Here is a 25,771-nt window from a genome sequence, read left to right as displayed (position 1 = left end):
GGAGAAAGCATCTGATTGTTGTCTGTACTGCTTCTTCCAACTCATAGCAATGGATCAATCAAAATCACTTCAGGTGCTGTATGGATGGTGTAGGCATACTCTGTGAAACATTTGTTTTGTTGGAAGCATTTTAAAAATAAATCAGGCTTGATGGCTAGGAGGCAATATATAATAATCTGAAGCTTTTTGATTATGAACATGTTCATTTTTCTTGTAAAAAATGCCTTCAGTAATTCTTACCACTAGCTGGTGCTAGGATACAGTTTACTGAGTGTGCAGTCATGGTGCATCTGCATTATTAGCCTGCAGTGAGGAGTCCTTCATTTTAGTGTTCTGCTTGTGTATTTCTGTATACATTGCTTCTTGTCAGGTGTATCAATTCTTCAGTCATTCTTGTGGTTCTTGCTCAGTTTTCTGCATGAAATGCAAGAATGCTTTACCTTCTCAGATATTTCTATTTCTTTCCACTCAGTCAGTCAAGCATGCTTATTGTGGAAGTAAGCTAATTATTAATCATGACAAAATGAGCTAGAAAAATCCATCAGGAAAACTGTTTTCAGGGAGTAACTTCATAATTAGGAGTTAAACATTTCTTAAGTGCAGCACTTCTAGACTTCAATGAACAGATGATAGGATTTGCCTCCCTGAGAGTTGTGGTTAATAACAATGCACGTTTTTATATTCTCATTAATATTTTTCTCTTACAAAGAGGCATATCTTAGTGTCAGGAGTAGTTTCCTCAGGTTAAATCCAGCTCTGGACCACAAAGGTAACTTCATGCAGCAACTTACACTATGTATATTCTCTCACTACTTTACTAGTGAAGCAAAGGCTGCCTGTTAAGAGTAAGCTGTATTTTATTATACAACTTGCCTTTAAGGGCTGGGGTTTGGGTCAAAATCTCTTGTAACACCAATCTCTAAAGCTGTGTCTAAATTGTGAGAAGTGCACTTTCCTTAATTCTCTTTGTATAAACAGTTTGTGTGGGTGTAGACAGGAAAACACAATTCTGCAAATGGCTGTCCCTTATTTCTCAGCAAATTGCATCAGTGCTAAACACACAGGAGAGGACATGCCTTCAAGAAGGAAGCTAGCATGTGTTATGCTGTGCTCAGTTGTTACTGCTTATTCAACTCCTGTGTTTTTTTGCAAAATGTTAGATAGGAAATGAGGAAGAGCTGGCATTCCCATCTCTTTTCCCTTGAGTACACCTGCTGAACCTGCTAATTCCTTCCCTGTTTCCTGCACAGGATGAATCAAAAATGTCATGAGGCAAAATATCCACAGGACTGTAAAGGAATGTGTTACTCGAGGATAACATGGTTGATAAAAGCAGGAAATGGAGTTGCTTCCCAGCTCAAATGAGACATACAGCACTAATTTCCTAAGACAAACATCAGTATATTTAAAATTGCCTTGTTAGAAAATGTTTAGTTGTTCCAGAGGGAGGGAGGAAGTGTTTTAATAAGGATTTAGGTTCATCCACTTCTAGTCAATGATTTAACTCAGTTGCTGGTCAGTACTGCCTTTAAGTTGTTACCAGATGGCAGTCTTATTGTAGGAAAAATGAGTTAATGGGCTTACGTAGTACAGAGAAATCCATCTTCTTAAAACATCAGTGACTTCCCGTTCTGCATAGGAGAAGGAAGAAAGAGGGGTTCTCTGAAGAGTAGGACAGACTCTTTCTATCATTTTTCCCCTCAAAAACCAGAGGGAGCTTCTATTTTTTACCCAGATTTAATTGGAATTGTTGCTGCATTGCATCAGTATTGTTCTTACTGTGCTCCCTTTCCTATTGGAAGGTAAGGATGCAATTACTTGCTGCTGCTGCAGCGTCTTCCTAGATTACCTCCTGTTAGGAAAACTAAACCTGGTTTATACCAGTGTTGCGGTACCATTTCAGAAGAAAAACAATCCAGTTCTAAATGAGATACAGAGCACAAAAGACTGATGTTTACTTGATAGAACTGCATTAAAATTAATGATGCTTTCAGAAAGAACAGCCATGAAAAAAGTTCTTCTTTCCCTGTTAATTTTAAGGTAGATTTAACAATGGGGAGGAGAGGGGTGCAAAAGTATTTGCTGTTAACTCAATCTTTGACTAAAAAGCAGGTTTTCATTTGTGGAGAAGTGCATCCTGGGGTTTTATGTAGCTATAAGCACTAAGAGAAGCTATGTCCCTGATGTGTGTGATGAGGTATATTACAGCTGGAATACATTTGACTGGGCTGTACTTCATGTCAAAATCCAGAACATACTCAGCAGAAATCGTCAAAGACATCTGACTTTCTAATGGCCTATACTTACCATATTGAGGGAAGTTTGTGAACAGATACAACTCTAGTCTGGCAGAACCAGCACATGGCTCAGTAACTCACACCTGAAAAAGCTGAACTTTTCTGAGAGTATAGTTAAGTATTGATACAGTTTGCTGGAAGGTGTCGTGGACTCTAGAAATCTTTCAAAAGCCTATTTTTTTGAAAGATATGTTCTCATTAAACCAAATTAATGAGCTTGATTTGAGGTGTGTCTTTTGAATTTCTAGATTGATAAGGAAAAAAAAAGCTTGAAATCAAATTATACTTTTTGGAAGAATCTGTATGTGTACACTTACTGATCCAACAGACTTGCTGTAGGGGGAGGATCTGACTTTGAGTGCTTTGAAGAGCAATTCTTTTCTGCCCTTCTGTCCCCATCAGTATTTCTTTATGAGTAAAACTTGTTGATTTGAACTTGGATAAAAATTATGATGGTTTAATGTAAGGGGAGTGCCTTCATCCTTTGAAGAACCTACTTCAGAAGGTTTTAAGGGCAGTTGTGGAAAGAAAAGAATAGCTCAGCCATATCCAAGTGAATTTAAGTGAACTTCAGGGCTTAATGTTTGGTGATTTGAGGGGTTCTGGTTGCACATAAAAATAAGGATGTTGTATGTCTATGCAGTAGAACACTCTAATACTGCAAGAGTGGCCTGGGATGGGTTCCTTATCCTTGTATTTGTGCTGTGATATCCCAGAGAACACTCTAGAACTGTGACTTTATGATAACCTTAAGTATAGACTAGGAAAAGATCAGGTTGATGACTTAGAGCCCCTGTATGCCTGACCCTGGACAAATGGGGGGTTTGAGACAAACTTCTAATCTGTCCGAACAAAACATTTTTAGGCATCTTTTTCCCTCTGATGCAAGTTTATCTGAATACTGATGTGGCTTAACATCTGAAATAGCCCACACAGGTGGGTAAGTCCATTGTTTCAATTCAGGTCAATCTGGAAATGTGAATGAAAATTAAACTTTTGTGAAGACAGTATTTTGCAGTTCTCTACTTTCTTTATTCCTTCCATTTTCTACTTTTTTGTGGATGGCACTGTTTGGTTTTGGTTTTGAACTCTCAAAATCAATCATCCTTGCCAACTGCTTTCTGGAAACAGAACGCAACCTTGAAAATGCATGGAATGTGCAGCACTACTTGCCTGCTAAGACACTTGCCAATTTAGCATTTACTGGAGTCTGAAAATCTGACTTCTCCAGCCTGGAAGAGCCCAACAAGCTCCATGATTGAATGGGGATCTTTGTGTTGCAGTCCAACTGTTTGTTGCAGAGCAGGGGGAGCTGTGGGTTTGGTCCAATGCCTAAATCCACAAGGCCTGGACAAAGACACATGGCTAGTGTGATGCTGGGTTTATTTATACGTAAATGCCTCCACGCTGCAGCTGTGAAAAATGTACAAAGCACTAATTCAAACTTCTCATTATGGCACCTCGTGTCAAGTTACATTTCCACTATTACCTTCTGTATCCACCAGTAGTTGTCTAACAAAAGTAGATGCTGAGAGCTTCAGTATGATTAATACTTCAGGTTAAAAAAGCTGTCTGGAAAAGGATGGATATGGTTAATCTGATTACTTCATCTAGTTAAGTAGATGAATATAAATAGCCATAACAATGTCTTCAGGCATGGTGTAGGCCAGTTATGACTTAAGCTTTAAATTGCAGTGGTTCAGTAGCATCTACTCTGCAAAACTTGACTGTGAAGAAATTATTTTTAGATGGAATAGTTTTTCATCAAAACCAATCAGAGCATATTTCTGACCTGAGGGTTCTTGGTAGATTCACTAAGTTGCTTTTTTCCCCCTGTCCTTTGTTGCCATCTTATATTAAAGAATATTAAGGATCATGTTACCATAAAACATAATGGAACATCACTTCATTTGCACTAATATGAAGCTGTAAGAGGACTACTGTTTAAAGATTCCTGTGTTGGGGGCTTTTCCCTGTGGTATAACCCGTGGCAAATCACTTAATCTGTGTATCATACTCTCCTGAACTGGAGGTAGTACTTGCCATCCTCACATGAATGATACATCAGTGCTTTTGAGCTTGAGAACTTTACAGAAAGCATTAATGTGCATGTTGCACTTACCTCTTAATGAAATGTGATTAAGATACTTGCAATAGCATATTGCAAGTGCTCTTAAAATAGTAATTACATTTAAAAGCAATTGCTGCATGTTTTAATTGGTATTTGACTATAAATGAACACTTCTTAAATTTATAGGGGTAACTTGAGATCTCTGTGACTATTCTGGTTCTTACTTAATTATTGCTAGTTTTATTGAATTAATTCTTCTGATGTTTTCTGTTCTCACAGTAAAAACATGCCTTAGATGAACTCTTGTAAGAATTGCTGTACTGATGCCTAGAAGTATTATAAACGTTAATGCATCAAGTCATTGCTTTCATAGTATACTACTGCTGTATATCTTCCCCACAGACACAAATACAAGGGGACAACGATGTTTATGGTATTTTTTAGTGACATCTGGCATTCTCACAGGAAGCCTGGTGCCTGCTTGTCTGTTAGGGAGAGCCACATTCATGACTCAAAGCCAAACTGCAAAAGGGAACATTACTGTTACTAACTATAAAGGAATGAATGTGATCAGGAGTAAGGACTTTGACTTAAAAGCAAGTGTTGATATATTGAATGTTGTTCCCTGTGAATAAAACTCAAACCTGGCCAGCTGGTGAAAGTATGGAGCTGTTGTTTCCTGCTGTGTTCTCATGCATAGGAAGTCTCCTGACCTTGGGCCTTGATTCTGCAAGCATGTATACTGATCATTCATTTCAGCTTACAGAAGTATTTGCCCTAGGACAATGTGCTGTTTGACTTCTTGCAAAGCAGAAAAGATCCCATCTTCCACATAAATTCTAACAAGAAACACACAGCTTGTGTTCAGCCTACCCATGAAGTCCTGAACCATGGGAAGCTAAATAATACAAGCTAATGAAAGCTCAGTCACAGAATGCCGCAGTGGTTTGCATATGGAATATAGACCTCTGCATTTCTTGACTGTTTGTATGTGAAGTTACAAAAGGGATTTAAGAATTCTTCAGTAGCATATAAATACATAACAAATATGAGAAAGACTTTCATAAGCCGTTGTTTCTTGAGGTTTGCTTGAAGCTGAATGAAATGTTCTACACTTGAGATTTCTAGACAGCAAGGCAGTGCGAATCCTCAGAATATTAAATGTATCAGTGTAGCAGCAGTTGCTGTTTCTTCATGTTGACGGAGTAATGGAGGTGTTCTGATTCTTCAGAGCCCTTGCTTTCTTTAGCCATATACTGAGTATCCTGTACTCCAGCTGATACTAAGAAGGCAATTATGTCTCCACATTTTTGCTGGTTCAGATTTATTACCAAATACAGCAGTATTTAATAGTGAGTCTCCAATGCCCTCCGATTATGTTTCAGTGGAGCATGGGCCATTTGGTTAGGGGTTACTTTTGCCTAAGATTACTAAATCTTTCTTTAAACTAGAGGGCAGAACATAAAGACACAGTTAAGACCAGAAGACTTAGATAGTTGGTACGTGATGTTAAAATAGCTCTTAGTGAGAGATTCTGGAGTAGGAGCAAAGAACAGTTTACTTGAGCAGAATGCAGGCTGTTCAACTGGTGTTCTGTACATGATCCAGGAAAACATGAAACTTCCACTAAAGGTTGTCTGCCATCATGCTATGCATTTTTCAAATGGGGTCTTGTAACTTCTGCCTTAACCAATACTCAGAACAGGCATAAAGATAGTTTTCTCATTTTGTGGTATTTGCAAGTTAGCAGCAACTGAGATGATGCAGAACAAACTGGTGACATCTGTGCTATTCCCTGCAATGGTTGAATAATTCATAAATCCATGTGGCATTCATTTGGTCAGACATGAAGTGCATCTTCTGGGGTAGTTTTCAGTACAGACAAGAAATTGTTAAATCTAGAGTAACAGAAATTACTATTTTATGTTGCCACAATAAGAAAAAGCTGTAATCTTCCTGCTTTCATATGAGTTTACATGGATTTTTAGCTAATTCATACAAGTCACACAAGCAAATAGAACAGTCATGCATGAAACTTGGTGGTAACTCTCTTTCAAAAACCAGTGGGATGTATGGGCATGCAGAAACAAAATACCTGAAGTAATACGGCCCCCTTTAAGTACTGTAACCTAAAAGTACTGGGGCAAAGGGTGGTAATGTGAAAAGTTAAACTCTTTCTAGCCAAGACAAGTATGTCTTCAACTGAACTGAGTCACAGGAATTGGAAAGTGTATTAAGGTGTGTGTGAATTGTTTTTCAGAGATGGGACCTCGTGTGCTCATTTGTAAGAGACTGCAGGCTTGCTTTCTTGAAAGATAACTGATTTGATATACCAGAAATCTCAGAATTGATTGGATAAACTGCATGATGTTGTTACATGAGTAATGCTGCAGAATGCAATTGGTCATAGGTAAAAAAATATACTGACACTTAAGTAAAGATACCTTTAAAAAATAAGTTTAATTGAGGTCCCATGGTGGTGATAAAGGTAGTAAAAACTTTGTAGCCTACTTCAAGCCCACTTCTGTGTCTTGGATTTTATGCTTTAAAAACGTCCCAAACCAAATTAGCATTAGTAAAGAACTGACTTAAGATACACACTAGGCTTGTTACAGATTTTTATATAGTACGTACATGACTTTGTATGGTGGTATCATTAATTTTTCCCTTTAGTTTTATGCAGCTTTTGAGTGTAAGCAGAAATAAACCAAATGAGATTATGCTGGAGGTGAGATATGAATGTATTATTCCACAGTACTGTACTACTGTAGACCAATTCTGGGATGCATATGCTCTGAGGTTGCACTGCATGGGATTAGTATTTAAATGCAAAGACATGGCAAATTCCTTAATGTTAGTTGCACCCTTGTGTGGGTGCACACATACTCAATAATTTCACTCTCTACTCTTAACAACCTTGATTGTGTTTTATCAGAAGAGACCCTGAAAACAAAGTACAAGATTTAAGGTATATTTCAATTTTATTATAAATTGCCTACCTGTGGATACTGCTTGTAATGTGATGGGAATAGTTATTCAAGGGGAAAGTCATTCCTGTGGGAAAACTGTAGTTTAGAATCTTCCTCTGGTAAGGAAGAGAGAATGACTGCTCCAAGTAAAGTATTCCTGAGTATAAACTCAGCAATTCAGAGACAACTATATTTACTGACAGCAAGCTACAAACCAAAACCTTGTATCCAAATATGCTTTAATTCTGAGCTTGACAAAGAAGTCTAAATTCAGACTTCAGGAAACTAGTTTCTTTTTATAGATGACACAAAAAAAGCATGCCTGTATCTAGAAATTGCAGCCTTTGGATCTAGTCTGCAGTTCTCAGCATAGACCAGTCTGAAGATAAAGCTTGCTAGTCATCGGTCATCACAGACTGAGTGCCCTGTTACATGAGCTTGAGAACTGCACCAAAGAGACTGCTAAATTACTTTTTCTGACATGTTTAGTTTTGATGATAGCTTCATTTATCAGTGTCAAATGAGTTGGTTGTAGACACTTCACTGATAAGACAAGTAGCAAAATAAGCTAGGAAAATTGAGGCAAGTTTAAAACATTTTATAAGGTTTTTTTATAGAAAATAAAGAACAATTATTGTAAAATAAGACAATTTACATTATAATTTTTATTTCCAAAGCTCAGATTGGTATGATAGTTTATGGCACATGAAAGAAACAGAAAAGCAAATCTAGATAAATTGACATATTTAGCAATTATTGACCATATGGATTATTGTGATTTTTACACCAAACACTTAAGTGCCTCTAAAGTTTAGAAAACATGATGCGTTGCAGCCACCTGACATACAAAGCCTTTGCTCTGAACTCTGTGCGTTCAGGTACTGCTGCACTAAGTGTGCCACAGAAAAGCTGCAGACTCCAAAGATGCATTATACCCCATTAACGTATTCTGATCTAGTGTTGCACACATTTATCAAACAAGCCAACTATACAGTTAAAAACCGAGACTGTTATACAGGAAAAAAAATGTATATACTAACTCAAAAGCTTCTACATGTTGGCTTTAAAGCGTGCTGAGTAACTGGTTAAAGTGACCCATCAAAATTGGGTATTTTCCAAGCACCCTTTAATTCAGGATGTGTATTTTAATCCCTGCATGTCTCTGCAACAAGAGAAGACAGGAAATTCCTGGTGCAACAGTCAGATGAGCAAGCTTTCAGTTGGTAGGTCAGTTCCAGCTGGGCCTACCATGTTTTGCCACATAATAACATAAGCATCAAGAGCAGAAAATCCGTATCAACAGTGGAAGGATTTTAGCTTCTGATATCTAATATTTTCTAAATTTGTAAATATTTGGTGCTCTCTGAAGCTAATTCCTCCTTTTGATACATTGTTTGGCAGATAAACATGCCACAAGCACTTAACCAGCCAAAACCACTTAAAAGATTCTGGATATGTTTTTTAAAGAAATGCATAAAATGTAATGTGAAATAATCTTTGGTAGCATTTCAAAATCAAGCTAGCATATATTACCTGCAAATCACATTTCAGATGTAAATCTCATTGCTGCTGGGTTTTTTCTTACTGCATAATCTTTTTCCTTCTTCCAGTAAACTCCTGGTTAGTAAAAATCCTATGAAATGTTCCATACTCTGTAGTCTGGGGAGGGGGGGGAAGGGGAAGAGTCCTTAAGAGTTGTGTGGGATCCCCATAGATCTGGAATTCTTCAACCATATTTTCCATGGATCATCTTCTCACACCAATACAGGAATAGTCTTTAGTTCTTATAAAATAAGAAGCACTTGTATTTTCTGGTGTAGAATGGCATGGTTGCTTGTTTCAACTATTTTCAGGGCCTGTAGAACAAAACACAGAGATTTTATCGTTCTTCATAGTTACCCAAATGCTTTAGTTACATTACTGGTTTTCCTGTCACTGCTTTTTCTCTCCCCAGTTCATATTTTGCTTTCTCCTAATGCTGCATGAATAGTATTTGTTAAATGTAGTGTGGTTTTCTTACTGCTTTTGAGTCTGGAGCCATGCAAATCTAAATTGCTTTACAATGAATCTTGCTGGCATCAAACCAGATTCCACAAATGTCCAGAGTAATAAGATAAAGATCACTTGTGTTCATATTATCCAGCACTTCCAGAAGTTGGTCCTGTAATACTTTGTAGTGAATTTTACCTCTGTGCAGTAGAATAATCCAAAACCCGTGCACCTGGTGAATATTATAAGCGTGCATGCAGTATGTGGCAAATTTTTCTGAAGCACATGATGCAGTTTACATCACCCACATCACATTGGCAGCTCTTGCTGAATCAATAGACACTGTATGATATGAAAATAGGTTATTTTGTCAAAATAGAAGCACTAGAAATTTCCAGAGCGATTCCTGTGACCTTGCTCAGAGGATGCTTGTTTGAAAAGCCTGATTAGCAATTTACTTACGAGTACCTGCCTGACATCTTCCTTACAACAGCGATGATTATTCCTGCAAGGATTCCAACTGCCACTATGATTCCAATAATTATTCCAACCAGAGCAATTGTTTCCAGACCACCTGAAAGAGGAAATTGGGAATGTTAGCATGTTTCTCAGAGACCACTGATAAGAGGCTACTGACAGAACTGACCCTGTTCTGCTGCATCCTGCTCCTTGGGGAAAATCTCCTTATCTTGTGAACTCTGAAGTAGGCCTGGTGAATTCAGCAGGCTTATTCGTAGCCTGTGGGCCTGCAAATGTGCATTTGGGCGGGAGGGCTCCATGTAGATGTGGCTACAGAGACAGTGATCATGACAACCAGAGGAGGCAGCTCAGGGAGCAGGTCATGGCTCCTCCTGAAACTTTTATTTCAGAATAGCATGGGCACAGCTAGTGGTGTGACCCCCCCTTCTAGAAGGGGATCACCTGGCAGTTAAATTCTCCCTTTATAAAAAAAATTCCTGTGCTTACCTTTTTCAGTTTTCTCTGGTTCCCCACTCGGTCTACCTGTAAAGCCAGAAAGAGAATGATTACTTAATTGCTCACTGTGGTTTGTACAGAGTTTTGCATCCCAATTTATAATGGTATATCCAAGGAAAACTTTGTAGAAATACACTGCCACCAGATGTGATTTGACTGTTTCAAAGCAACGCCTATAAACTAAAAACAAACTGACTTGAAATGTGATTGACAGACCTGCCATTCAAGTGGACTAAGTTTATCACTAATGTCTTTTGGTAGGTGAATCTGACATACTTGTGAGCCTCAGAGACTTCCAATGTTTGTGATCTGATTTTTGAGTTTGTACTTAAAGTGCACTCTGAGCATCTGTTGGCAACAGCTACTACTGTTCACATCAACCAGAGAAACCGTTCATTTATTTAGACACCAAGCTACCAAAAAAGTTGGTCTGGAAACAAAAAGACCTTTTTTTCTCATAACTGCTCATCTGACCATTTCAAAGTAAGATTCATTAAATGTATGACCGGTTATTGGTACTGTTACGGGACTGGAATATCAGAGCAGAAAATATGATGCTTGTGTTCTTTTACTTTTTACTTGTGGTAAGCACAAGAGTGAACCACTAAGAACAAGCCTGGTCCAAAAGCCGTATAGAGCACGTGCCCATTTATTTGTGCCCATACACTCTTCTGTACACGATCAGACACAAAAGCACAGGTACAAGCTGTCTGGAAGACTGCTAAGCAGGCATAGGGCAAACAGGTCAGAGTGCACTTTATCAACCTTTTGCACCCATCTGATGCTCACAGACTACTGTATGGACATGGGTGCAACTTGCTCTATATATGCATGACATGTGCATGAAACTTGTGTCTCTCCAGGGAAGCTAAGGCAAAAACCGAGAGGGCAGCTGGGTTGTAACAGTTATGTTTTCTGCATTTTAGGGTCTTTGAGTTGGTCCAAAAAAAAAAAAAAAATTATTTTTCTGGAGAGCTGTTTGATTTTCATACTAATCATCTGAAAAGAAAGTGAAGGCTTCAGTGTTATTGCCTGCCTTGGCGGGGAGAACCAGCAGTGCACTGGTAAACAAAATGGTATAGCTACTCATTCCTTTTGTCAGTGCACATCTGTTATGAAGTTAGGATGTGGAGTGATTATTAAGGAGTAATTTTAGAAATCTTACTTTTCACTTTCAAAAACTAGCAGTGCTACCTTTGAGAGCACCTTAAACTTGGTATTTGAATCTTCCAGATACGGTTTAGTAGATGGCAGTAGAACTTTGATATAATAAAAGAGAAGAGAGATTTTTCTTACCATCAACATTTTCTGTGTTAACTTCATAACCAGTAGAATTATCACTGTCTTCAGCTGGGGCAAATGCACTTTCTGTGGTCATCAGTTGTCCAAACTGCAAGAGATTTGTTACATTGTGTAGTCTTGTGGGCAACTACAAGAATTGGGGGGAAAAAAGAGGGAAAAGAAAACCTCAGTACATTCAGTCTGTGTGTATGAAATAAGCATTTCAATTTCTTGGTCCGTCAGGTGCCCTACGGATGCTTTTTTAGCTATGACCTGTCATCTTTGACTTGTGTACAGTGACCAAAAAAAAAACCAAAGTAAGCTGATTTGTCTTCCCAGCTGAAGGCTTTCTAGATCAGATGACTAAGTTCTCAGGAGGAGTACAAAAGGTGTAGAAGACTGCAGAATACTGCAGACCTGCCTTTTTTTGTTGTGTGGGGTTTTTTACACTAATTTGTCGGTTTGGTTTCACTGAAGCTAATGGAGAGGTACTAAATTAGAAGAGGCAAATGAATAAGCAGGTTATGAATGCTTTTTGCACCACAAAAACTGCCAAAAACATTTTCAACTCTGTCACCTTTCAACCTGATTGCTTGCAAAGCAAAAGCATTGACATTAGATCATTTTTATGTTAGGACTCAAGGTTATTCTTTAATTTATAATGATTATTCAAAATCTAAGCCACAGGACAATATCAGAATATGAAATCAGGGTAACCTAAAGGAATGATACTCACCAGGGTTGGTAATTCTTCAAATTCTGTGTCATTTCTGTCTCTGAAATCAATTGTTGCACTTTCCTCTCCTTCTAGAACTGAGCTTGCTGAATAAAATTTTAGAAAATGAGTTAGGATTTTACTTGGTAGTCACATGTTCTGGCTACTTTGACATGTAAGCCTCGTTAAACATGAGATCTATGTAATGTTCCATCTCCCTGCCCCTGTGCACTTAAGTTTGCAACATTATTTGGATTAACATTGAATTCTGCTATACTCTCGTACATAGCTGTAGGATAAAGAGCTTAAGTAGACATCCCTTAACCCTGGTACAACCGTGAAACCTTGAAACGTACTTGTTACTAAACACTTTGTCCAAGAAAAGATTTCTCTTTTTAAGAAAAGATTTCCACACACACACCCTGGGTGGATGTGACTACTCCAGTAAGTTAAGCGTTAGCTTATATATTTGGATAAATTACTCAAGCATCTTCCATTTTCTAAAATAGTAAGAGCTTTCTCCCATCTTTCAGCTCAGTCCCAGCTGCAACCTTTATTTTTAGAACTATCATTAATGTTTATGGGTGTATCTATAGTTCTGAAACTATTCCTACACAAATTTATTCAGAGATTTTTCTAAAGTTGCAAACCTTACTTGCCATAATTTGAATTTTTTAGGTAACAATGTAAGGTCTTCCTTTTTATTCTAGACCTATATATGTCATCTGTGCTCTTTGATATAATGGAATATATAAATTTTGGCCCACGCAAGGCTCTTTCTTTACAAATACAGCCAGACTTCATCAGTAGGAAAAATGAAATGAAACAGGGTAGGACACAAAAGATATGGGTATGTGGAGATAACTGGCAATATCAAGAAAATGTTGAAAACAAGTATCATTTGATTAAGTTTCTTGCTGATTCATAAAACTATGACCATACACAGTATGATGTTAATGTACCGTGATTTCTCTTGGGAGTTTCTAATTCACCATGATTATAAAGCTAGGTGAGGCTGCTTGCTATGCTGTTGCCTGGGGCATAAGAGTTCTGCTAATTCCACATACCAGTGTTTAAATTTAAGCAAAAAGCCAATAACAGCCATTGTCCTGAGCAAAAACTTAAGGCAAAAAAATCCCTAAAACTCCTGAAATTCTTTCCTGGATTAAAATTTTGCATCTAACTTCAATTTATTTCATCAATCAGAGCAGAAGTTTGTCCAAACATTTTCAAATCCAGTTTATATTTTTTCAGCATAATACAGAAATAGGAAATATTGCAATGATAGCTGAAGGTTATCTGAATGAGAGTCGTGTTCATTCTCTTCAAAAAAGCAGAGAATTTTTAGGGCAGTTGGAGAAAACCCTGGATGCTCAAATATCATTTGCCAGTGATGTGTGAAGATAACAATTGTCAGCTGCTAATAGGTTAATTATGAACAAAGAATACCTAAGCCTTTTTTCCTTTGCAAGATAGTTTGATACGTTTATAAACTGGTAAATATGAAGTGGTAGATTGGTAGTGTGGGGTAGTGATCTCTTCAGGGAGGAGAATAGCAATTCACGTGGGTTATTTAAAAACATTTGAATATTTTATGTAAAAGAAATATTCATGACCTGTTTGTCTTACTAAATCTTAACACTGTTTTTAGTATTTCACCTGGTTTTATTTAGTGACCTAAAAACATTCTCATCTCCTCTGCATTTGAAGTTACACTATTTCTGAATTTTTAGACTAGTTCCAAATAGTAAGACTATTTCTTCTGAAAGACTTTAATACTCCTAAATGCACCCTGTGTTGTATATGATAGAGAGGCATGTAAACATAATTTTTATTCTGTGACTGAAATTAGAATTGACACTTTGATCAATATCAGTCAAAATTGAAAAAAGGATAGGATCACTTTGGATCAGCTGCGCATAGATCACTTGGAAATTATTCTTCTTTAATTGTGAGGCCCACTTAACTTTTCACTTTTAAACTTCCCCTTTTAAAATGAAAAAGTTATTTCAAATTTAAAAGCCAATATTTAATTTTGAAATAAGTTTAAAAAAAAAAATGCACTGGCACTTTAAAGGAAATTTTTCATACAGGGGATGAATGATTTGACATTGGGGAAAAAAAAATCTGGTTTTGTTTGAGACGCTCATCTGAATTCCAGTGGGAACTTGCAAATATTTTTCTTGCTCCCAAAACTCATTTTTGAACCAAACTAAAAAATTTTCATCCATCTCTCACAATGTAAGGCCGAGAGCTTTGTCCCATTGCCAAGAAACTAAACACTGATCTAAACTTAGATTTCTAATTCCATGTTTACTCAAGTAAATAGAATTTTATATTTTTATACCTCTATAAGCCTGAATACAGATACACTTTCTATTTAAGAGCCAAAAGGGTGTGCAAGTAGTACTTTAGTCACTAACAGATGAAGAAAGTATATTCATGTTATGCCAATATAAGGCCCAATATAGTGGCTAATTAAGCCAGCCAGTCTCCCAAAAAAATCACCTTATGATCCATGGAAAGACTAGAACAGGCCAGGGTAAATCATATTTCTAGGTTAGATGGTAAAAATAATGTTTTAGTCATTTTTGATTGAAATATCCAAGGTGAGCAGCCTTGGATTTTTTCTGTTGAGATAGCATAAAGGGGGCTTGACTTTTAGGTGTGTTGCTTTAGCCACCTTCTAAAGATCAAGGCATTTTAAGATATGGCACTACTTTATAAGACTTCTCTTTTGTTTATAAAGTCATGTCTTTAAAGTACAATATTGGGATTATGCTATGTACATGTTAAGAAATGGCAATAGAGCTCAACAACATGAGTTGTGTATGGATCAGTTTACCTTGTAAGCACAGTCAGAAGTGTAAAAACATCCTTTATTCACTAGTTGCAAAATAAGCACAGATGGAGAAAACCCATTACCAGAGGAAAAACCCCAAGCAGAAAGTGAAATAAGTTTTGTATGTTAACAACAAGCAGCTTATTCAGAGAAGCTGCTTATACTCTTGGCATGGTGGTAGCTTTCAGCTCTGAAGAATTACCTGATAGTGAAGGCAGGAAAGGAAATGGTGTCACAGAACAAAGGCGTAGAGAATTAGTGAGTGTCACAAACATGAAATAATTATTCTTTGTGATAAAGTTATTGCAGATTCTTGGCCATGAGTGACATGTAGAAAATCTATTTCAGTGCATTTGCCCTCTGTGTGCAGTGATTGACAAAAGGAGGTGGCCCAGATTAATCTTGCCTAATTTTAGGTTCTTAATAAAGGTGCCTAAAGAAGGTGTCTGCTTGCCCTTATCATCTTTTATAGTCTGTAGGGAAAGATAAATACTTCTAGAAGGTAATTCAGCTCACCTGAGATTTGGGTCATCCTTGGCAGTGCTGCCTTTGCTTAACTGTAAAGGGAAACTAGAATAATATGGCTCCACTGTTAACTTCCTAAAGCTCACAGGCAGAAGTGATTTCTGTTGATGTGAAAGTCTTGTCCCAGCTCTACCCAATCTGCATGATGCTCTGTTTAAGCTGAGGTCCTGTATTTGCTGAAGAATAGCCCCTGGACTATATTTCCAGGTTTGTTTTTCTGGACAGGGAGTGGAGGTGGTCTGGGTGGTAGTTAAGCAGATGCTACTCAACTATTACCAAAAGAAAGACCTGGGAGGTAATTTGTTACTGGTGTATTGCATTTGTAGGAAGGAATATGTGATAGGAGACAATTCTCTGTTGGAGAAAGTCATATTAAAGTAAAAAATATTTAAATGAAATTGAGAGAAACTATTGGACTTGAAGCTTCTTTCCCTGTACCCAGTACAAGGCCTATGTACCGCTGACATGAAAGAGAATGTAAATGGGATGTAAGGGTGTGTATGTGCTTTAGTCATTGCTGGTTTCATCTGATGTGGGCCAAATGTAGCAAGAGCCGCAGGGTTAAGTAGTGCTTCTGCATATGTTCTTAATACTATCTTAGAGGAGGCTGTAAATAAAAACAGTGCCTCACAGTGCTACGATTGTCTTCAACTAGCACTATGGCCTCTTCTGTTTGCAGCTATACGTTGCTGCAGATGTGAATTAATCATTGCATCTCGTTCTGCCAAAGTTCCAGCTGGGTGTGTTTCAGTTCAAAGTCGCCAGCTGCTATCAGGCTGCAACTTCTCACACCAGGAGAAAATCTGATGTCTTTAAAAGTTTAATATTGCTTTGAAAACATCCCATGGTTAAGCATCCCATGACCCACTTAGGGGAAGATGAGCTCACTGCTCATTGTTATGCATGGGGTGACAGTTTACTAGAAAAACCTCTTAGGGTTTCTTTCAAAGCACAGTGGTTGTGTTGGAAAGGAGAGGGAGTTGTAAAACTGTTGTTCATTAGCATTTCTTTCTGGTATCTCCAAAACCAACAAAGATACTTTTGAAGATGAAAAATGTTGTAGGATCTTGTTTCTTTCCCAGCAGTCTGAGTAAACCCAGACACTAGTAGGCAAGGGCCGTTGTAAGCCTGTATTTTAGCTTAGTCCTTGAAATAGGAAGCCTTCAAAATACAGTGAGTATCCATCTCTGTGATAAGAGACCAGTAGGTAAAAGCTGCTAACCCTAAAGGATTCCCTCTACCAAGAGCTGAAATAACCTGCTAGTTAATTTTTTTAGCTGTAATAAATAAGTGAAGCTGCTTTTCTTTTTTTAAATAGGAGCAGAGGGGCGATGAGCAATAAAAGTTAACTGTCAAACAAAAGTTTTGGTTTTAAAATTCAAGTTTATTTTTATCTGTATCTTGTCAGTATCCTATTTTATCCTGTCCAGCTGCGCTAGGTAGGTGCTTTGTGGAACGCTTCTCTGGAAAAGCAAGGGACAGAATTCAGTGGGATGGGTCACTTGGGAGATACCACTCTGAAATATTACTGAGCTACCTATCTGGAGTTGACTGATGTTTTTCAGTATCTGCTTCCTGAACTGTTACAGACCAAGTGGTGCTGTCTGAAGGACTGTGTATGTACATGTGTGTTAGCCATCCTGTTTTGGCTATATTTTACTCAGCGTTTATGTTCTGATACAGGAATTCCCTTTCTGAGGAAGCATTCTTCACTCAGACCTTAATTTGACTGTGAGCAAAGTGAGTCTTAAAGTCAGTATCTCATTACTGGAATTTTGTTCAGTTCTAGTTCAGTGGAAACTTTTATTGATGGTGGCGGAAGTAACAAAACCGTATAATTTGATAAGGTATCTGCCTTTTGAATACATAATGTCCCAGCAGCAGCTCTGTAGTTTTCAAATACAATTTTGTCTGTTATTTGGCTTCATCCTCAATTTAAACGTATTCCAGAGTCGGTTCCAAAACCCACCTCATCAGCTTATTTTTTTTCTGAAAGTAGTTTTCCATTATTTTTCTACAATTGCTTAAACATTTTTTGGTATTTAAAAAAAGCATATAGGTGTCTTTTTGTGTGTGTGAAATGGTTCAACGCTGCCAAATCCAGGCTACAAGACTTTTTGGGCTTTGAAAATTTGAGGTTTTAAAGAATATAATATAGTGGATTTTGAGTTTTGCCTTCTGAATTTTGAGCCTTTGGACAGTTAAAACTTTCAGACTTTAGAAAGGCAAGGAAGCTTCTTAATGAGAACTGAAATTCTCACTTGTACCTGTGGCTCCTGCAGAACTCATGACGTGCAGTATCCTGAGAGCCTTGTACCCTTAGCCTGTTTGGAGCCACAGCATTCGCATTTTCTCTTTTTCTGTTATTTCTGGAAGTTGGAGTAATATATTATGCCATGATAAAGAAATGCCCTGGCATATGTTTAAGTGTCTAGACTTTTTGTTGTTCAGGAGAAAGTATGTACTGTCTAAATCCTGAAGTGCTTCCTGCAGCTTCCTTATACAGAGACTGACAGCTTCACTTTATATAATGAAGGAAGCTGGATGACAAAATCCCATGAACTTTGGAAAGTATCTGCCAGTTTAAAAATGGAAAAATGGTCATGATGCACAAGGAAGGATTTAGCTCAGCCTTATTCACGTGTATGACTGACTGTGTTCAGGTATTCCATGTAGCTCATGATGACAATGTTTTGCTGAATTGTCAGAAACATTTCCTTTGGTCACCACACCCTGCTACAGATGGTTTCTATTGCTGTGGCTGGCTTAGCCAAAGGAACAAAGCCAGAGTTTAAATCTACAGTGCCAAGTGGCAAAGAACCACTTGGCTGTTTCTGAAGTAAATCACATGTCTTTTGAATGTTACAATAGTCTACATTGCCCATATATGATACCCACAGAAAAGCAAAACAAGATATATTTTAAGTGATATAGATATAGATAGCAGATATAGAGAAAAATAACTGCTCTTCAAGAGCTTGCTGTATGTTTGAACCGCAACCAAAGTTACAAAACAAAGCCAGAAGAGGAAAAGGTGGTAACATGCTAAGCTTTCTGTTATGCAGGATAAAATTGGCCACAGCACTGTGGGCATTAAAAAGGAAGAGACTAACTCCATTAGGGGACATTCCTTTAACATATTCCTTGCAGAACCAGAGATGAGTCTTCTAAGACTTATGCTTTTAATAATGTTGCTGTGTCAATCTTTGATTTCTTGTCTGATATACACTGACCTCAGAGCTGCTATCCCATGAACGTGGGATGAAACCGTTTTCTTATTTGTATTTGCTGCCCCATGACCCTGTTGCCCCGTTTGCAGTCTTACTAGCAATTTTGTTGTTTTCTTTGAGCAGTAGGGGTTTGACTGGGGCAACAAGATTGGAATTGTGATCAAGGTGTAAGTCTGGTTTACATCTTTCTGTAAGTGGAACATAAAACTCCAGCATTACAGTACTGTGTTTATCACTGTATGGCTGACAAGGAATGAGCGTTGCAGCGAAGACAAGGAGAAAAATACAAAAATTCATGTAATGGATCAGCAAGTTTTACAGGGTGTGCAGCAGAAAGCAGACAATCTGTGTACAAATATTGGGATATGTAAGTGCAGACAAAAGGAATTAAGAAATGACCTCTAATACAGTAATAAACTAATCTTTGCCCTGAATCACTTCCTTCCCAAAACTCTGAGGCTATAGCCATATGCCCTTTCACGGCTCCCTTGATGGAGGTTACTAACCCCTTGTATCTGCCAGCAGAACTGGCATGTTTGCACGATCATTTAAACTCATTTGTTTGAAATATGCATGCTAAACACTAAACTGGAAACTGGTTAGGCTTTAATTTTGTTCACACAATGATTTTTTGGTTAGCTGCTTTATATTGCCACAGGGCAAACAAGATCCATTCAAATATGTTTAGTCTGACTTTCATAGTAACTAATAACAGACTACCTAATATTTAGATGGGTTTCATAGTCATAAAAACATTTTGATATGCATTTGGAATTAAGTGTGTCCCCTTTACAGATTTAACAGCATCTCGTATACTACTCAAGCCCTCCTGAGAGAGTGTGTGCTCACCTGAAATGGTGTACACAGTGGAACTGTGTCCTCACAAAGGATTATTCTGATGCATTTATGCTGGATATTGTAGTGTTTATAATCAACAAATACAAAGATGAAAAAACACAAGGAAGTCATAAAGTAACATGAGGATGTGCTCAGCATCACAGTTTCTCTTTCCTTCGAGGGTCTTTGGCCAAGCTTCTGAGACACTGAGTTGAAAATCAACAGTAAATTTGGCTCTTATTTTTTCTCATTTGTTTCTCTTTAGAACATCCCAGCATACCTATAGTCCCAGTCCTACATCTTTTTCTGAAATGCTGTGTAGCAAGTTGTGCACCACACAGCTATGTGAAGCTTTGCTGCAGCATTAATTCAAACTGAGGGTATGGTATGTGCACACAGGAATCAGAGGAGGCCCTTTCAGAGGCTGTCCGTCTGCACCATGGATCTGGGATGCAGTGAATAGTAGGACCTGGCAGCATTTGGGTTCCATCCTGTAGTCCCTGACCGCATCCAGACAAAAAGCAAACAAACCAACAAAACAAACGTGCAACTGAGACAGACCATATGTTAGAGCTGGGCAAACAGTAGTCATTTCTGTGGTACACATGTATGTATGGCTTGCCTCAAATGACACAGAGGAAACACTGCATGCTTCTGTCAAAGCCCAAGAGCCTGCATGCTGTGGGCTATCCTTCCTTTACTGTTTTTTTATCTGTTAAAACGTGCTCTAGGTTCTCAGCTGCTTACTTTTGCAGATGATTTACAAGTCCTAGATTTGGGGTAAATGCATGGGTTCAGTGGAAACTATTGAATTACAGGAGCTGAGAATCTGCCCTGTTTTGTTCTCACTGTGCAGCCTGAGTTAATGAAAGGTCCACTTGTAAGCTTTTAAATATTATTTCCTTTGCTTGTAAAGTTACACAGATTCAAAAACTAATTTTTGAGATGGAGCTGGGAAAGCCTCTCTGCTTTCCCAACAGGAGAAAGCAAATTTTATCTGTTCTCTGCTAGTCTTTTACCAAGACACTGCAAAATACAGACTCACTAATTTGTGGACCCACTAATTGAGATCCAGTAAGATGTTTTTCTCCTTTTTGTGATAATTAAGTTTTGGGTCTCAGACATGTAGAGCTAGCTTCATATCATGCTCATGTGGTTTACAAGAGGTATATATGGGGACACGTGCACAAGTGTACTCATTCATGACACAGCCAGATGGAGGGCGAAAGGTTTTGTCATGCTTATTTAGTAGAAAACTGGCTCCCTTTTGAGTCACATGTGACTGTTCATTTTGGTTGTTCATTTCATTTACTACCAGCAGTTACAGAATTAGATTTTCAGAAGAGTTTAGAGTTGCCTGACTTTATTGTTTAGTTTTGCTACTGAACTGGCAACAGAGTTTGCGTAAATCAAGATACTTTCGAAAAAATACTTTCTTGTGTTTTTGTCAATTCTGGTTTTTATGATTTTTGAAAAAAAAAACAAAACCCAAACTTTAGTCTTTCATGTTGACTCTAAACTTCAATTTCCTTTCTTACCATATAAACACTTTTCATCTGAATTACCCTGTGTGTGCTTACTCTTAAACCAAAACAAATGTGAAGTAACATGACCTAGTATAAACCTGTTCAATTTGGAGACTTGCATAAGTAGGTATAATCTAGTATTTGCCTCTAGGTAAGATCAGGCATGTAGACAGTTGATACAGCACAAGTGACATGTGGTGACTTGTTAAACAATCATGTTAACTTTTGTTCATGTTATGTGACAGCCAATAGAGTAATCTCCTTCTCTGCAATGATACTTGCACCATGGGAAAGGTTTCAAATTGGGAAATGTGTTGCCTCTGTAAAGCACCCATCTGAATGCTTGTGCTTTTAATTGTTTGATTAATGCTGTGCCCAGAAAAAAATTAGGCCAACTTCCATTTCAACTCATTTGTTCTGAGCCTGAGTTTTTATATGCTGAACAGGATCACTGAAGGACAAAAATGTATCTGCTAATCATTTGATAGGAAATGCTTTAGTCTAAGAATTCATCAGCTTATATAGAGTGCTCAAGGCTGTCCTTGGTGGTTATAAAGATAAAATACTTGGCTGGTTTTGTCAGGATTTAAACCATGAATAACACAACTAGAGCATGTGTGAATATGTTTAAGTAGACAGTGATGTAAGCTTTGTTACTAGGTTTTCTTTCTGTATTTTTGTTAATTTCTGCCATTAATTTTATTTGGAAGCTCATATATGAGGAGTGAAGTGAATTAATAAGTTAATTATCTTCTCCTCCACATCAGCAAAGTATTTTATGCTTTTACAGCTTTGTCATGTTTTGCTTTATGTGACCCCATTAAAGGAGCCTTTATCCTTTCTTTTGGAAACCACATTGCTGACTTTGGGACCAAATATTCCTGTTCAGAGTAACACAAACCCAGGAAATCTTGACAGAAATATTCATTCATTTTTAACTTACTGATGTTAGATGTAATTTGCATGTTCTCTATGAGCAAAGAATGTTTAAGCATTTCTGACTCTCCCTTAAGATTCATAGGTTTTCACTGAAATGTTTGTAGGTTGGCTGGTAGTCCTGTTATTGGGTCAGTGGTAACTGCTATTTTTCAAACACATTTCTGGTTCAGAGTTGTCCTAAAATGGTTTCTGCACCTCTGTTTTCTTTGTAAAGTTGCAGCAACTCAAAGACAGTAGATACTAATGAAACTACTCAAATTGTGGATCACTACCTGGAAGGGGAAAAATGCTATGCTTGAAACTAGGATCAACAGCTGAATTAAATTTATTGGGCAATTCAAGGAGGAATTTGGAACCAATAATAATCCTTTTGGAAATATGCTTCTTGATCAAAACAAACCTGCTTTTCTTGATTCAGCCTCAATCCATAGAGTGCCCAACTATAACAAAAGGGTAGCTGCAGATCCAGGGTTAAGAGGTATCAGAATCTGAAGGAGACTTATTTTCCTCTAAAACCCCTCAGGCCAAATTGTCTACCCCAGAGGTTCAGGTATCTGAACGTGCCCACTCCACCTATACAAGCCAAAAAAATTCTGCCATCTCCACTGTCAGTGCAGACACAGATTGCCAAAGGTGGAATTGTCATTTTGAGTTTGTTCTAACTTGTAACTGCTGATGGTTATCAGTAAACAGCAGTGATACACATGCTAAATATTTGAGTCTTGCTTATTTTATATCTGGAGTCTATTTTCCTGGTGTATCCTTTGGAAATTATCCTAAATGACTGGTTCTATGTGAAGAAAAATTCATAAAACCTAAACGGACGTAGCAAGTCTTAAATACTGTAAACCATGTTCTCGAGCCAACTGTCAAGTTTAATGCAAACTATACTGGTAATAAAACAGAGGTAGAATCTTGCAAGCAGGAAATATTTTAATATTTTTCTGGCTAGTAGGGTTACAACCTGATGGTTGCTGGACTCCTCCTCTGAGTTGAGAGAAAATATGCTTTAAAATTCCCCAAGAGCCTGAAGATGAAAAACTTTTTTTTTTCCTGTAATTCTGGTATCCTAGAAAGTGCTTAAGGTAATTATATAAAATGGTGGTGGTTTTGCCTCACTTCCAGTGGCTTTAAACTTTGGTACATTTCATATTAGTGCTTTTTAAGGATAAGCTATCTGGATGAGCCTATAAAGCAGTATTTGTGACTTGCCTAGTATCTGTTGATTTTAAATTTTCTGTGAAATGTTGAAGCATAACTCCAACTTCCAGCCTCATATTCTGACAATACTGAACACCAGGAATTCCCATTAGAAGTTTCAAGCCAACATCCACACATACTGTATATTGATATAGCTCCATTATTTCCAGCAGAATAATAGTTACCAGGCCAAAATCAGGTCATATGTTTCAGCTGGGGTCCTCAAATCCAAGTCAGACAAGTAGATTTATGCTTTGGAAGACCAGTGGGTTGAGTTTCAGGTTATTGTTTTCGGAACATGTTCCAAGTACTAGTGCTCTGTAGCAACGGTAGCTGTATTTCACCGCTACAGGCACACTTTTTGTTTGCGCATACATCAAACATCAGGCACGTTGCCTGATGGCCAATTCATTCATTATGAGTCAAATACTACACAGAAAGACTGAATTTGAATGTGATGTTCCTGAAATCAAGTACTGCTCAGGGTAATTCTGATTTACTGCTAATAAATCAGGCTCTTCCCCTTTAGCTGCAAAAAGACTTAAACATCTGGTTTACCTAAAAGTGTCCATTGGATTTTTCTTATAAGATTCAGAAGAGATAGTTTGCCAAATAAACTTTTTCTGAGTAGATACATAACACTTCAAACGTATCTTTGGTAATAATAATTCTTGTTTCAGCCTCCCTCACTTGTATATATTACTTATGGCTAAGTTAGTATTAGCAAAACCCTGCATAAGGCTCAGTTCTAAGCTGTTGTAATGCCTCTAAGTACAGAAGCTAAGCTCCTGAACGGAAAGATTTGTAAGTTAACTTGCGTAGAGAGTTTCATCACCTAAATGTCAGTTACAACTAAATTATTGCTTGTAGTCTCCTTTGCATATATTACAGGGGAACTGAAGGCATTTCCAGGGGCTGTTGGTGTAATGCCTTCCCTGACTGCTACTACTGTTCTCCTTCCCTTACACAGCCACACACAGAAAATTCTTTTCTAATAGAGCATAACTCAGCCCATCTGAAAACTTTTGATGTGTTTCATTCCTGATTACAGCCATAGTAGATGCCTAGTAGTAGCTTAAGAATTCAAAGGAAAGTTTTATAAACAGGATAGAGGAACTATGTTGCTTACAAGTAAACACACAAACTGTTACATTACAGGAAATGACTGGAAATAATTTTAACCAAAGTTTCTTCTTACCTTCTTCAGCAAGTGCTATGAAAGGCACGCTCCCTAGAACGAAGATGAAGAATTGAATTTTAATAAACATCTTTGATCTGCTTAGAGAATAGCTTTCCAATCCTGAGACCAGATGGATTCAAATTCTGATTAATTTTTTTTAGAGGCAGGGGAGAATTGAGATCACAAAAACAAATAACTGCAAAAAATACTTTGGTATTCCAAATATTCCTTTAACTGCTGAAGTCTAAAGCGGGAAGTTTTCCCAGATAACTATACAGCTAAAGAAAACTGAGTGGAGTCCGCATTATTTTCTTTAGCCAAGGGGTGGGAGCATGCCTAAGGTGGTCCTCAAAGAAGAGCCAGGCCCGCCCTCTGCACTCTGTTTGGTCAGTACTGAAATGATGATCTCAGCCCAGGTTTAAAGTTACAGGAGCTGTTGTGGCTTTCAGAAGACTTTTATTTAGCAAAGAGGGAAAGGGTATTTAGGCAGAGCGAGGTGTGCAGGGAGTTCCCTCCCTTCTGCAAACTGCCCTTAAAAAATATTTAAGGAAAAACAGTAAGCACATTTTTCCTGTTATTTCCAGCAGTGAACTGATGCTTTTTCATTTCAAAGTGAGCCCCCATGTTTATGTGAGCAAGTGTGGTAGTGAATGTGCATTTAGGGGTACTGAAATAGTTTTGGGATAGGTTATTTAATTCTGCAGTAAATACTGTCTGAATTTTTCTGCATGTCTCTTTCAGCCTGTGTCCTCAGGTGACATCCTAGCTGTACTCTAGCATTTATCTCTGCCCACATGCTTGCTGGCCTCAATGTGCTAATATCACCCTATAAAGATAGAGGATTTTTCCATTTTGTATGTAACTATTAGTAGGACAGCTGTACAATGGTCTGTACAGGACTAGTTACTATATGTTTCTGCACATCAGCATTGCACAGCATGAGAGACGAGATTAACACTCTACCAACAGCTGTAACAGATGTTTTTTCCTCAGAAATAATGGTTGTTAGACAGGAACTGGGGCTGAAGCAGGATTTGAGGAGCAATGTATATTAATCCTTTTCTGAATCTTCCCTTTTTTTGGGCAAGTAATGATCTACAGATTTACATCTGTTTAGGAACATGGTAAGTTTTAATCAGTGCTCACATGTGAACTAACTACACCAGTGTGCTACATAACTGAGTGGAGGAAGTAC

The 25,771-nt window shown here is 37.8% G+C and overlaps 2 protein-coding genes across 7 annotated transcripts in view; one reads left to right on the top strand and one right to left on the bottom strand.

Annotated features, from left to right (window-relative positions):
- Positions 1–25,771, top strand: part of LRRC38 (leucine rich repeat containing 38) — a 68,257-nt gene that overhangs the window by 7,423 nt on the left and 35,063 nt on the right. The window lies entirely within an intron of this gene.
- On the bottom strand, positions 7,920–24,799 carry PDPN (podoplanin). Of its 6 annotated transcripts, none has more exons than XM_074848141.1 (6): positions 24,595–24,799; positions 12,319–12,404; positions 11,598–11,730; positions 10,293–10,328; positions 9,789–9,900; positions 7,920–9,193 (listed from the first exon to the last, which is right to left on the bottom strand). In XM_074848141.1, exons 1-6 carry the CDS (start codon positions 24,662–24,664, stop codon positions 9,187–9,189), a joined length of 444 nt encoding a protein of 147 aa, XP_074704242.1. In that variant the 5' UTR covers positions 24,665–24,799; the 3' UTR covers positions 7,920–9,186. The 6 variants fall into 6 exon arrangements, with proteins under 6 accessions (XP_074704242.1, XP_074704245.1, XP_074704243.1 ...); XM_074848144.1 differs by having other exon boundaries at positions 9,795–9,900; XM_074848142.1 differs by having other exon boundaries at positions 9,799–9,900.

Source organism: Strix aluco, chromosome 22 (assembly GCF_031877795.1).
Source record: "Strix aluco isolate bStrAlu1 chromosome 22, bStrAlu1.hap1, whole genome shotgun sequence".
Taxonomy (NCBI): domain Eukaryota; kingdom Metazoa; phylum Chordata; class Aves; order Strigiformes; family Strigidae; genus Strix; species Strix aluco.
Note: the sequence above shows the minus strand (reverse complement) of the source record. Positions and strands in the feature narration are given on the sequence as shown.